Source organism: Triplophysa rosa, linkage group LG11, assembly GCF_024868665.1.
Source record: "Triplophysa rosa linkage group LG11, Trosa_1v2, whole genome shotgun sequence".
In the NCBI taxonomy this organism is placed as follows: Eukaryota; Metazoa; Chordata; class Actinopteri; order Cypriniformes; family Nemacheilidae; genus Triplophysa; species Triplophysa rosa.
In genome coordinates, this window is record NC_079900.1 from 1,361,132 (window position 1) to 1,376,059 (window position 14,928).

The 14,928-nt window shown below is 36.2% G+C and overlaps 1 protein-coding gene and 1 long non-coding RNA gene across 2 annotated transcripts; both read right to left on the reverse strand.

Annotated features, from left to right (window-relative positions):
- Positions 1–1,843: 1,843 nt before the first annotated feature.
- On the reverse strand, positions 1,844–6,844 carry LOC130561170 (transmembrane protein 220-like). Its single transcript, XM_057345339.1, has 6 exons — positions 6,665–6,844; positions 6,497–6,526; positions 6,357–6,417; positions 4,699–4,822; positions 4,511–4,570; positions 1,844–4,406 (listed from the first exon to the last, which is right to left on the reverse strand). The coding sequence occupies exons 1-6, from the start codon at positions 6,752–6,754 to the stop codon at positions 4,274–4,276; spliced, it is 498 nt and encodes a 165-aa protein (XP_057201322.1). The 5' UTR covers positions 6,755–6,844; the 3' UTR covers positions 1,844–4,273.
- A 578-nt stretch (positions 6,845–7,422) lies between these two features.
- Positions 7,423–11,002, reverse strand: LOC130561194 (uncharacterized). The gene is made up of 2 exons (XR_008963797.1): positions 9,402–11,002; positions 7,423–9,000 (listed from the first exon to the last, which is right to left on the reverse strand). It is a non-coding gene; the product is annotated as an uncharacterized LOC130561194 (long non-coding RNA).
- Positions 11,003–14,928: the final 3,926 nt, after the last annotated feature.

The following is a 14,928-nucleotide window of genomic DNA, read 5'->3' on the forward strand; positions in this document are numbered from 1 at the left end:
CAGACACACTCTGTCAGTTTAAATCTAGACTAAAGACGCATCTTTTTAATCTTGCATACACTACTCTTCCATAATATAAATCTTCAGAGGGTTTAGGCTGCATTAGTTAGATCAACCGGAACCAAAAACACAACTGATGTACTTGTTGCATCAAAGAGTACAGAACAGTACTCTACTCTCAGCCAGTCTTGTCTCATTGTTCCAAGGTTACCACAGCGAGCAGGATGCAGTTCATGGCCTGACCTGATGGTAGAGCGGAGAATGGGAAGTGGGGACCTGACAAGAGCTGAGATGATAGAGCTGGATAAAGAAGGACGCGGTCTCTTGACATGTCTTCACCACAAAACTTCAAATGCTATTAGATTATTAATGATAATCTTAAACTATAATTTATTTTATTATTAAGTTTATTTATTTTATTTAGCCTTGTTGTGCAAGTTCTCTGGAGCTTGTGCAGAGGCAGCAGCTTTTGCCAGAGGGGAACTGGAATCCCCTGGTTGGGCCTGGGTTCTCCTGAGGTTTTTTTTCTCGATTAGAGTTTTGGGTTCCTCGCCACCGTTTGCATACTGTTTTTGCACTATCTGCCTGACCGGGGGGGCTGCTTTAGAATCTTAAAGTTCTACTTAATTAATATTGCATATGGAAATTTAATATCTGTTATATTTGACCAGTGCTTCTCTCTCCTTTTTCCTAAATGTGTGCTCTCACTGAGCGTGTGTGTGTGTGTGCGTACTTGTCTGTGTATGTACGTGTGTGTGTGTGTGTGTCTCTGTGTCTGTGTGTGTTGGTGCGTGTGCATGTTGTGTGTGTGGAGTGTTTTGTGTGTGGGTGTGTCTGTCTTCTGTGTTTTCAACCTTTTCTTGTTTTTGCAGGTACAACTTTGATTGTTTTGCTTGTAGTCAATGTGTCTCATGTACAGCTGCTTTGTAACAATGAAAATTGTAAAAGCGCTATATAAATAAAGTTGAGTTGAGTTAAAAAAATTTGAGTCACTTGCCTGACTGGGCCAGTAGAAAAGAAGTTAGCGTTGAGCCCAGTAAAAGCCCAGTTAAAACATGGTTCATTAACATTGCATAATGCATTAGCTGAAATGAACTAACAATGTACAATATCTTTCTACAGCATTTACTAATTAATATTAGTTAATGTTAGTTCATACAAATCCATTGTTTGTTTATCCATTGACAATGTTAAAAACAAATTGAAATATTTATTAAATAATTAAAATAATCATTAACTAAGATGAATAAATGATACAAGTATTTTCCATTATTAGTTTGTTAACTAATGTATTAACTAATGTTAGAAAATGGAATCTTATTGTAAAGCGTTATCAAATTTTGTCACAGCTGGTAGGCTGCATGTTCACTCATCACAAAATAAATTGAACTCGTATGACTTATTTGAATACAGCACCATTCAGGGTATTCTTATCATTCACATTCACTACCTGTTGCTTTTTTAGGGTGAGACACACTCTCCCAATTTAAATCTAGATTAAAGACACATCTTTTCAGCCAAGCATTCACTTAATGCTAAATAAAAAACCGGGAGACTGCATTTATTAGATATTATTTACTAGAATAATCTTGCTTGTTCTATAAACACCATGCACTGTGCTGTGTTTTACCTTTTTTGTGTTTTTCAGTTTTTCTTATTTTCTCCTGTAAAGCTGCTTGGTAACACTTTACAATAAGGTGCTATTAGTTAACATGAGTAAATGCATTAGTAAACATCAACTAACAATGAACAACACCGGAATACATCATTACTTAATGTTTGTTCTTGTTAACTTGTCTAACTGCTTGGCATTAGTTTAAGTGTACTTAGACCGTAGGGGCTATCGTTTCCGTTTAGAACAGCACATAGGTTGTCTGACCAATCTAAATAGGGCAAGTCACCAAAACCTCTGGTTATTGTAATATTATTCTAACTAAGTGTACATAGGAAACTATGGCATGATTATATAAAGCTACCGTCAGAGGAAGTAAGATTGGTCTATTTATCTCTATGGAGTGGTCATGACCTCTGGTTGGAAAAATCATTACTTTAATTAAGTTGTCATAGTCTAAGGAGACTAGATCAAATAATGTTTCAGGAAGTGCTGGTTGGAGACGGCCATCTGAGCATTACTAGTCATAGAAACCTCTGGCAGTGACCAAGACTGGCGAGTTTGTGACCGTGAGATCCGCATATAACGACCGGCGCGAGACTCTAAGCGATATTGAGAATCGGATGAAGGAGTGTAATTTAGAATAAAACAGAAGAATCAGACATCCATCCAAATTTCACAATTATTAATGATAAAAGTTGAATGTAAACTAAATGAGAAGTCAAGATATTATTAAATTGGAGTCAGATAGAGGTAATGAGATATGCTTTCATTCAAATACTGTTTCACTAAACAAAGGAAGACAAGAACACGTGTGAAGCCTTCGCCACACCTCTGGATACCGTCATTGGACCAGTGGGTGGTGCCTTACATTACTAAGTAATCAGTTACTGTAATTTAATTACTTTTCCCTTGAAAAGGTAAAGTAAGGGATTACTCTTATTTTTTCTGTAATTTAATTACAGTTACTTCTGATGTAATTAAACTAAATACTTTGTGTAATATATGTGTGTGCAATAGTGGAATTGGCATCAAAATTCAAAGTTTAACTTTAAAATCTGTGCTTTAATGTATAATTCTCACATTTGTAATACTTTGGTCAGTAAATAAGAGTACTTTATGTAGTTTAATATTATTTACTTGAATGAATTGAATAAGCCGTTTCATGTCCATCCTTTCAAATCAATTAAATGAAGTGAAAGTGACCTATTAGTCAGATATGGTGACCCATACCCGAAATGTGACCTCTGCATTTAACCCATCCAGAGAGTAGTGAACACACGTACCCCCGGAGCAGTGGGCAGCTATCACTGCAGCGCCCGGGGAGCAAGTAGGGGTAAGGTGCCTTGCTCAAGGGCACCTCAGTCGTTACCCGCCGGCCCTGGGAATCGAACCTTCTGGTCACGAGTCCGACTCTCTAACCATTAGGCCACGACCCAAAGTGTAGTAATCATTAAGTAATCAAGGTTGATGTAGGATATAGAAAGTAATTAGTAATAAGTAACTAAATAAGCTTTGGAAAGAGTAATTTGTACAGTAATCTAATTACACTAGTGAATATGTCAGTAGTAATTAGTAATTAATTACTTTTTCAGAGTAACTTACCCAACACTGATTACAGCACGATGAAACTTACACGACTGTCTGTCTTCCACAAATATAACTAAAGAAATTCAACTTTAGAGTTACTTTAGAGTTTCTTGGTGACAAATAATTCCTGTAGTTACATATTTTGATGAGTTTTAATGTGCAAAATGTGTTGGCCCTTTGAGACCATACATCAAGTATTTCAGGAGGAGAATGTTTATATAAAGTATACGACATGCAATTGTCTCACAGAAAGTTTTAAAACATACTTCAATGTAATTTACAATAGCCAATAATATAGGATAACCTATAATGATTTTGCCGTAATTGTGCAGCACTACCATAAGATATTTTATTACGGAAATAAAACTCATTCATTCATGACGAGAAGTATTAAAACTATACTGAAGGAGAACGAATGCATGTGTTTGTTTCTAGTTCATAAAACTTTACAGTTATTTCCATTTAATTGTTGAGTTTTGCATCAAATACAATGTGATTTTCACAACGCCTCCTACTCATGGTGAGTGCGGCTGATGTAGCAACGGCAAGCGGTGAGCGCTTTGGAAAGTAGGAGAAAGCGACGCTACCCTCGTTTTTTAATGTTATAATGGCTCCAGTGTTGCAAAAATGGAGTATGCAGTATGGGGCGTCATTGTGCCAATTTCTTTTTTATAAAAACAAGTTTCATGTTTTTAAACCAGTGGTTTAATTCTAGGGCAGTTCCAGCATTATGGGTGTGACATTTTTGAAATTCTCACAGAATTTATTACCAATATATTCAATCATCTATTTATAGTTTACTAAACTGAATAAAGAGCACAAAAAAACACATTGTTTTCATTGCATGACATTAACAGAAATGAAATGAGGTTTCATTGTGTATAAATGAGACATGAACATTAACACTGATTTACTTTTGTTGTACTTGTTTGCATAACAGCTGACCTGGCAGCAGAGTGTCAACTGAATCTGAATCCATTAGTTCATGACAGCGAGAAATGCGTGTGCTAATACAGTGTTCATGTGTATGTGTTTATACTGTATATATACAATAATGTGATTTGTTCGTGTTTAAATAGCAGTTGTACAGTGTTCAGGCCAGTGTGATCTCAGCTCTGTGTTGATGTAGTAATAAATCCATGCGATGAATGGAAATACAGTGAATCCCACAGCAGTGAACAGCCTGAAAGAGCCAACAGCGCCCCTACAGGACACACACGTGTAACACACATCAATCAGATGATACGGATTCATTACTGCATGTGCTTGAGTGAATGTTAAACATATAAAAAAGCAATCAGCTTTTACCTTCCTGAGTGTCTACACATCAGCAACCAGAAAACTGTTAGCAGAAGTCCAAAGAATTCCCTAAAAGACATTTAACAAGAGAAACTACTTTTGTTCACACAAAAATGAACAATTCAGGTAAACACAAACAGCACATCAAACAAAGCGCAATCTAATTTTGTTACTAATAACTGAATATTTGATGTTACCTTCCTTCCTCTTGCTGGAAGATGTTTGTAATTTTCTCTTTATAAAGATTCCAGCCCAGTAAGAACACAAATGTTGAGGCTACGAGCACATGAAGATCAGCAATTCTCCTCCACAATAATGTCTCTGGAAAATGAGATAACAGTAAATCCATTAAAGTACGTTCAATGCAGTCCACACAGCTTCTTTTTTCATGTTGTCATGTGATTTTATATTATGCAATTCAAAACAACACTGCAAACAACACAACTACAAAGACAAAACAAAGAGGGTTTCATACTGTTAAAATTAAACAACCGCAAGCTTATAGCACAGAAACAATAAACACAGTCCCAAAACACATAGAGAAACGAAGACTTTTATTGAAAATTAGTATTTAGACTTAACAGTATTCAGTTATAATTTTGGTGTGGAAAAACGTGCACACGTTAACTGCAGGCAAACAAAAGTTTATGATTAATTTTATAAGCAGGAGCGCGAGCGTTTTCCATTGGTTTCCGTATTCACAAAACATCTGAAGGCTAAAAGTAGCTCCTAACTTGCTGATTTAGGAGAAACTCTTAAAAATAATGGGCGTGTCTGTCCTAATTTTAGGACTCCTCGTTTTTTGTGCTAAGAGTATTTCACAAAGCGTTTTAGTGCTAAAACTAGCTCCTAAACCTGTGAGACGTTAGGAGTAGTGAAGGGGACTCCTAAGTCACTAAGACCAGCTCACAACAATCCTAAAATGGCTGTAACACCGGCAATCTACCTTGAAACCTAAACCTTTTAGAAAGATTTCATGACAATGAGCTCAACCATAAAGACTACTAATATCTGATAACTGTTTATGAGACGGGCAACATGCTTACAATTAGCTGAACATTTACTTTATATGAGCATATAGTTTATTTGCACAAGATAACTCCTTCTTTAAAATAATTCAAAAATCATTTTGTTTATTGTGCTTTGTTGTATTTGTTAGCTGTATTTTTTTAAGTTATTAAGTAGTATTAAGTATTAAGTAGTATTTTTTTAAGTTACTTAATAAAAAACAATGAAAAAACAATTTGATTAATATTAATTGGAATGCACAATAAAAACTTGAATTTTAAAAAATATTGAGTTATTTGTTCTTGTAAATGAACTCTTCACTTGTTGAATTAGTAATTTAGTGTATATTTTATAATCTTATTATAATCTATATTAAAATTTGAATACGGCAATAAATATTAAAACATTTTATTTGAATATGACTACATTTTTGCTTTAAGATCTTAATTTAAATATGTCAGCATGAGACCCCTATACTATAATATTTCTATGATTAAATGACTGACAGAGACCCATCCTCTATCAGCCAATCACTGTGGTCATAGTCAGTAAACTTGCTGACATCATCCATAGCAACGTGGTCAACCCCGCCCTTTTTCTTAGCTTAACATTTGTTTCTGTTCCTTAGTAAAAGTTACTCTCAGCAGCATTGTGAAGAGGTTTTAAGTGGAAACGCTTAACTAAAAACTTTTACTGCTGTTTTGGAGAGCTCTTAGTAGATAAAATGTTTTGTGAATACGGGCCCAGATGTTTCTTTCCTTTTTAAGGTTTCTGGACCACTGCTTCATTAGTTTATAGCACTTTCTTTCCACTAGACGGCAGTATTACGCAACTCTCTCAAATTTACCTGTTATTTGTTGCTGACAGCAAATCGAAAAACACAATCCAGCTGGGATAGCATACGCAATCTGCATAAATAAAAAGACTATATTATTTGATTTACAGAAAAAAAATCACAATTATGGTGAAAGTTAATGATTACGTTACCATCCACAAAACAGCGTCTGGATCATTTATCTGAAACGACAACGAGATCACGTGCTTTCAGACAGCGTTTTATACAACAAACACGCAAGTACTTTGTTATTTATGAGCGATTGTTATTTCACGATTCACGTTTAAGTTACTGGTTCAGTGTTTTCTGCAGAAAATTACCTGCACGTAAGACGCCAAAGCGAAAAACAGAGACATGAATAAATTACAAACTCTCCAGACGATCTGAGAGGGGACGATGCTCTTGTTCATTATTTCGACTTTTGTATATTTACGCTAATAATGTTAGTAAAACTGACGTCTATGATCAAAACACCCGCTGAACTTTATAACTGTTCATGTTCCGCGTATGACGCGCAGCAGCAGCAGGACTGATGCATTGTGGGTAATGTAGTTTAAACACTGTGTAATTCAGTTCGAATACGGTTCTCGTTTATTATTTGTTATTTCTTTTTTGATGACTCTGGGTATAAACATTTTTGATTATGTAGTTTATTAATTGTAGGTTCTTTTGTGGATCCGATCAGTTGACATAATATATAATGTCCGTTTTAAACATCTTCCAGCAGAGGGAGACAACAGGTCGCCTTTGAACGAGTTTCCTTGTGTTCGTTTATTTCAGTGATTTATCTCTTGTAGTGCAGTTAGTAGTTCCCCTAACGTTAGTTTTTGGTTACCTTTCGGTTATTTTTGGGAACCAAACAGTGGGTATCACTTTATTAAAATGGTCGCAATTCCAGAGAATAGAGCATGTGTTTAAAACACAGGATCACAAAATAAATGTGATAAACAAAAATGTTATCCTGTTTATAATTGCATCATCAAAAGACTGTGATGTCATTTTTAGATACATAATTCACTCTATTACAAATAAATCTTAAAGAAAAGTAAAAAGAGACCTATGAGACAACTGAGCGGTCTTCAGTAACTCAACTCAACTTTATTTATATAGCGCTTTTTACCATTTTCATTGTTACAAAGCAGCTGTACATGAGACATATTGACTATAAGCAAAACAATTAAAGTTGTACCTGTAAAAACAAGAAAATAAAAGTACCCATTAAGAGTAGCCTATTAAAAAGTGATTACTTTATCAGCTTGAAAAATGTTCAGGTGGGTTTTGGTACTTTATAAATATTTGCTACTGAGCGGTGCAAAATACAGCTTAAAGCTTGAAAACTGATATTTCCCTTTAATAAAAAAACTTGTTTATATAATTATAATTTAAGTAAACTGGGACTTTATTTTAACATGTTTAAATGAGGAGAGTAATCGGACACTATTTGTTCTTGATTTGTGGAAAGTGTTTTCATTCATGCGTCCATCATTCCCCAGTGGGTCCTGAATCTGTGTTTGTGTGTTTGACGTCATGAACCCACGAGCGGTTGAAAGTTCAGCTGCGTCTCGTGTGAGGCGTTTACATGTGTGGAATGTGGTGTTTTGTGGACTCGCGTGGACACCTGGGATTGAATGTGGAGCAGATGGTTTGAGTTTCAAAGGCAGCTGTGGTTTTCATCCCCTTCTGTCGGTCAGAAGTTCAGCGAGCCTCACCTCCTGTGGAGCGCACCTGGGATGTCACGAGACACGTGATTTGAGTTTAAAACATCTGTCCGGAGCTTATGTAACTCAGAACCCGGAGAAACACACTGTTTGTTAAAAAAAAGGCCAAATTGAGCAAGTATAACAAAAATAGACTGTTAATGTGAAGCATTCCTGTGGAGTTTTTGTCATCTCATGTTGTTTCATTTTTACTCTTTAAATTAATTTTTAAGCGCACATTTGTTGATATGCAGTCAGAATAAAGAGTTGTAACGCAAGAAGCACAGATCAGATGTTTTGGAAGAATGTGATCGAGTTGATTTGAGTTTTTGAGCTAAATTGGTTGAGATTTGGGGTTTTGATTTTGCTTTTGTTTAAGTCTCATCTGCGTCTCAGAAATCTTACAAATGTCTCCGTTGGTTTGAGAAGAGATGTCAACAACGTGTCAAACTGAGCTCAGGTTTGTCAAGTCTGCAATCACAAGTGAAGATCTCAATATGAACTCAAACATTTCTCATCAAATTTACCCAAATCCAGATATACAAACGCGTTCATAGAAAGAGAGTCTATTCATGTTTAAGTTGCTCAGGGTCAGTATCACAGGTCTGTCTGGATGAAGGATTTATCCTTTTCAAGTCTTGTGAGGAGATAAATGTCTTCTTTTCTCAAGAATATCCTGGCAGACCATCTTCAGTGTGTTTGTAGAGTCTCCAGCTCTCTCTGAATTCTCTCTCTCTCTCTCTCTCTCTCTCTCTCTCTCTCGTGTGGGTCGTGCTGCACGTTTGTCGTCTTGTATCAAACATGACAACGTCCTTAAATATTTCACGAGGCCTGTTCGATTTTCCAGAACGTCCTCGGGGAGTCTCGGACGCTTGAAGAGCGTTTCTTCCTGTTATTGTTTGGAAGATGTTGCATCATTCTCATATGGCTGCTCATTCGGACCGCTTGCGTCTGGCTGTCTGGAGATATGAGATGAGAAAAACAAGCGTGTCATAAGTCTAACAGATACGTAATAACTCCTGAAGCCTTCAAAGGATTCTTATGTTGGCCAGGCTTTGAGGCAGCACAGCATGGATTTTTTTTGCTGAGAAGGACATCTCAGAATGCATTGTGAAATTGACTATATTAGATGTAGTATGTAGTATTATTACTAGTTCAAATCTAATAAAGTGACTACTTTATCTATTTTTGGTAAGTTATATATTTTACAGTTCGTTATTCTGAAAGAATTGTGCTATAAGCTTAAAGAAACATGCCTTGTACATGATTGAATGCTTGATAATAATAATGATAATAATGAATATGTTACATTACGAGTACATTATGTCTTTTATTGTCAGTGAATGATGGAGATACTCACGGATGGACGCGGTTGAAGAACGTCTGTCTCAGCAGAAGAGCGATGGTGCTCAGAACCATGATGGTCGTGCACATGTTTGCTGTTATATCGTGAAGCTCGGGGACATAAACACGATGCTCAGGACATTCTTAAGCACTTAACACACACACTCTCTCTCTCTCTCTCTCTCTGAGCTGCACGTGAGTGAGATTATGTGAGAGGATTAGAGTTAATTCCATCTGTGTGAGGTGTCATGGGGACTTGAACCAGGCTCCAACTCCTGCTCTGCTTTCACCGCTCAAATACTTGCATACATTTGCTGTGGTGTTCTGAGTGGTTGCTAGGATGTTGCTATGGTGTTTAGGAAGTTGCTACAGTACTCTTTGGGTGGTTGTTATTTTCTAAGATTTTTTTGGATGGTTGCTAGGATGTTGCTATGGTGTTTTGCGTGGTTGCTAGGATGTTGCTATGGTGTTTAGGAAGTTGCTACAGTACTCTTTGGGTGGTTGTTATTTTCTAAGATTTTTTTGGATGGTTGCTAGGATGTTGCTATGGTGTTTTGGGTGGTTGCTAGGATGTTGCTATTGTGTTTTAGGGAGTTGCTATCATGTTGTGGGCGGTTGCTAGGATGTTGCTATGGTGTTTTGGGTGGTTGCTAGGATGTTGCTATGGTGTTTTAGGGAGTTGCTATCATGTTGTGGGTGGTTGCTAGGATGTTGCTATGGTGTTGTGGGTGGTTGCTAGGATGTTGCTATGGTGTTTTAGGAAGTAGCTATCATGTTGTGGGTGGTTGCTAGGATGTTGCTGTTGTGTTTTAGGCAGTTGCAACAGTGTTGTGGGCAGGGCCGGCTCTAGGCATGGGCAGGGGTGGTCTGAGCCCACCTAAACATCTTTCTTGCCCACCCAATGAGAATAAAAAATAACACCAAAAATCGCTGTGTTTTCTATTGGCTGAAAGCAATGTTACTCTTCACTCACAGAGTGGCTTTAGTTTGTAACAGAGAAGCATGCTACATGCTACAGCTGGAAGCTGGAATACTGTGCAAAGGAATTTTAGGCGCACTGCACCTATGTAAAATTAATTGTGAAGTAAAATCAGATTCATTTATTATAACGGGAGTTTTTGCTGCCTTATTTTGTGTTGGTAAAAAACGGCTATTATTTGCTTGCAATATATAGGCTAGGTTTTAACCTATTGACCGTCACTGATGACTGAAAGCTCCATCTTCCGAAGCAGAAATAAATCTGTCTCTCTCCATCTCAAACACCCCAATTCACACTGCAGGTAGTAGCGAAACACTGCAAAAGACTTTAGTTTAGGCACGCTCAAGGACCTCATAAACAACAGCAGATATGATGTAAAGTTCATTGTGCAGTGTAATCAGATTCATTCATTAAAACGGGAGTTTTTTTGCGAAATTAAACAGAAGTCAGTGATCATTCAGTAATGGGGAATGTTCTTAGCCCTCTTTCTTTATATAGGCTTCTATTTATGTCCAGTTTACATAACTGCTTAATTAATGAGTAAAACATCAATAAAATCAAACGCACACAATTACTATATATAAGGCAATAATGAACAATAATTATTTTTTGTTTTAATCTTGCAGTCTTCTGTAATGAATCCCTGTTTTTTTATATTTATAACATCATAAATCATTTAAATCCTGCATGTATTGCAGTCATATTGTAGTGTTTGTTGAATTCCAACAAAAGCAAACCTCAAGGGTGACCGTCAGCAGCAATATGAAAGACTGAGAGCATGATAATAAACTCATTTATAAAATCAGGGTTATTTCATAAAACATGTACACACATTAGCTTTGTGCTGTTTAAAACTAAATATGAACTTGTTTTTTTTTTTTGCTTAGTTTTAAAAACGCAGATCATGTTTTCTGTTGTTTTCTCCAGTTCATTTTCTGCAAATAAAGGCAAATAAAAACAACATTTTTATATGAAATTTGGGAGAAATATTGTCAGAAGTTCACATAAATAAACAAAAACGATCATTTTACCAAAACACGTTCTTATCAGAAAAAAGGAAAATATTTTTTAAACGGTCTCTTAATTTCTTCTGCGGCTATACTCTATACTTTCTTTGTGGTTGGGGTATATGCCCACCCAGGATATCTGCTAGCCCACCCTTCTGCACCTGGCAGGAACCGGGGCCTGGTTGTGGGTGGTTGCTAGGACGTTGCTATGGTGTTATGTGCTTATATGTTTCATCATTTGTATTAATATGCGTTGACAGTGTAGCCGCTTTGCAACGATGCAAAACTGTGTAAATCACTATAGATCACTTTGTAAGATGCAGGCCAAGACAATGGTCCACAAGCACTTGGGATTTCAGTATTTATTTATCATTAGTATTTTTAGGGCTGTCAAACGATTAATCGCAATTAATCGCATCCAGAATAAAAGTTTGTGTTTACATAATATGTGTATTGTGCATATTCATTTGTTTCTATAAATACAAAAACATACACATAAATGTATATATATATATTTATTACATTTTTAGGTTAATTATTTATATTTACCAATAATTGAAACTACATATAAAGGTTTATTAATTTTTATATTTTATATGTTTCTTAAATATATGCATATATGTGTATGTGTTTATAAACACAAAGGTAATATGCACAGTACACAGACATATATTATGTAAACACAAACAGTTATTCTGGGTGCGATTAATCAGGATTAATCACGATTAATCGTTTGACTGCCCTAATATTTTTTAAATCTTACATATAAAATTAAATCTTAAAGATATTTGTATAACATTTTAAATAAGTTATAAATATTCCATTGGTTGTATTTTGTTTAAACATTTGTGTAGTGTTAAAGAACTGAGACCAGCATTGTTTATGTCACACACACACCTGCTTTAATCTGGGCAGGTGTGAGAGAAAATGTCCTTCTTTGAGGGGTGTTTTATATAGCTTGTGCAGGCATTGTGGGTTATTAAAGTTTGTGATTGCACATGATTGTGAATTTATTCATTGCAAGACAGCCACCCCCAACACTTTTAGTCTCATGTGTTTCTTCAGAAGGTCTTCATTTCTAGTGAAATCTTTATAAATATGTGAAAATCTTCAGCGTCATGAGATCTGATGTGTTTGGTGTTTCAGCAGGTCAAAGGGAATCTGTGTTTATGAGTTGACATGAACATGTTCAAACTGCCGGGTCACTTTATTTGTCAGAAATGAGTTCGTGTTGAGTCACGATGACGCATCACATGATCACAACTAAAGATCCGCGTGTGGAAGAGCAAAGAGATAAGAAATGTGTGTCTGTCATTCACCTCTGTGCCGTTTGCGTGTTACGAGAGAGAAATGATCTACACGAGATTCACTGTAAACATCAGAAACGCTTTGACAATAGTTGAACAGAAAATTCAGACAGAGAGAGAGAAAAGAAATCTAAAACTCAGACTTAAAAAGTGCCGTTTAAACCGCCAGGAAAAACAAATCAAAGCACGGATAAGATCTCTTTAATCTCTCATTTGGCTTTATTTGAAGTGAGATTCAAGTTCTGAATGGCGACATGTGAGATAACATCAGCGTCTCAAAATGCAATTTGCCAAAATCCCAAAGTATTTTGTATTTACTCATTTGAGTCTGTTTTTATTTCAAGACACATCTGAGATGAAACATAGAGTACGAAAGAGGCACTTCTGAGCAAAACTCTCTTTCCTCCGGCTTCGTTTTAAACATCTTTGGTGTGTGTTTTCTTCGACTGTCGACAGTTGATGTGTTGCAGAAGTTCCTGTCTTGAGGTTCCAGCGGGGGGAGGACAGTAATCCCACAATCCTCTGCTTTTGTTGAGTCAGCAGGGTGACAATAGTAATGACGCTATAATCTCTATAGGATCAAGAAGCAAAGCATGCTGGGACAGATGGAAAAAAAGATGTTTTTTAGCACGATTATGATCTGTAATGCAAACACTATATGATTCCTCTGGTTTGTTATAGTTCATAGTTTTGAGAATGTGGGAAATATGTAATAGTACAGTGAGTGTGTCTGCGGTGTAAAAAAGACGTCACACACACACACGCACACACACACGCACACGCGCACACACACACAAACATTTCTTAAACTGTTAATCTGTTGTTTGTACATTAATTAAATTCTAATACACACTAGGGCCAAAAGAAAAAACTGTATTTACCTTTTATAAGACTACTCATAAATAATATTGTGAAATTTAGTATCGTGTTAGGGGGAAATTATTTCTAAAGTTATGAACTGAACACACAGCCAGATATTTTGTGCTGTGTTAGCAGGTTAATATTGATTTATTCTCTGGATTTGTTCAGCACTGACATTCCTGTTTAATCTGCGTATCACACTCACTTCAGTTGAACAGATAAACGTGTGTGTGTGTGTGTGTGCGTGCGTGCGTGCGTGTGTGCGTGCATGCGTGTGTGTGGGAAGGGTAAACCCTATGGTATGGGGACAAAATGTCCCCACAAAGATGGCAATATGCAAAACCCTTGTCCTTGTGGGGACATTTTTTGGTCCCCATGAGGAAACAAGCTTATAAATCATACAGAATGAACTTTTGTGAAAATGTAAAAGAGCAGACAGTTGTGTGTGATTGTTAGGGTTAGGGGGAGGGAATATGAGATACAGTTTGTACAGTATAAAAACCATTGTGTCTATGGAATGTCCCCATAAAACATGGAAACCCAACATGTGTGTGCGCGCGCGTGCGTGCGTGTGTGTGTGTGCGCGCGTGTGTGTGCGTGTGCGTGTGTGTGTGTGTGTGTGTGTGTGTGTGTGCGTGTGTGTTATTATCATGAGGCTCTGTTATCAGTTTAGAGCTTGAATATTTTTTCACGTAACAAGCGTGAAACCCTGAAAAGTAAAAATATTAATATCAAGCTCCTAATAACATTTAACAGTTACAACCGTTTATAGTAGAGAATTTTATAGATTGTGTTGCATTGATTTGACCTTGTGTGCTTTTTTAGGAGTTCGAATCAGATTGTTATAACTCAGACTGTCAGATTTTTGTGTGTTTTTAACAGGTGCATGAAGTTACTTCTCATGAATTCCACATTTACTATAAACATGTTTACTGTATGATTATATGAAGAGTTTGGTTCCAAAATGAGATAACTCAGTTTTTCAAAAAATCTAAAATCATGTTTTTTATTGTGCATTCCAATGAATATCAATCAAACTGCAGTTGGATTGTTTTGATTCAAGCTGTAATAACTCAATAAAATACAGCTATATTACACAATAAAACACAATAAACATGATGAAAAACACGATTTTTGAATATTTTTAAAAACGGAGTTTGAACCAAACTCTTCATATTCTTGTGCAGTGATATGGTTATTAGTAACCGTTTTAAGTAAATGAAATGTGTTTTTTAGGATGCGTCTCGTTTGATTAAACCGTACAGCAGGTGAGACATGCACGACGTGATGACATCATGATGGGGGTAATAACATTCCAGGTCTTTCATACCTAACAAACATTTGTTTGTGAAATATCTGTCTTTCGTATTAAAGACACATGACAAAATC

Coding starts and splice junctions, on each gene's coding strand:
- LOC130561170 (XM_057345339.1), bottom strand. CDS start 6,754: ATGAACAAGAGCATCGTCCCCTCTCAGATCGTCTGGAGAGTTTGTAAT. Junction 6,418..6,496: donor CAGACGCTGTTTTGTGGATG/GTAACGTAATCA, acceptor TTATTTATGCAG/ATTGCGTATGCTATCCCAGC. Junction 4,407..4,510: donor ATGTGTAGACACTCAGGAAG/GTAAAAGCTGAT, acceptor TGTGTCCTGTAG/GGGCGCTGTTGGCTCTTTCA.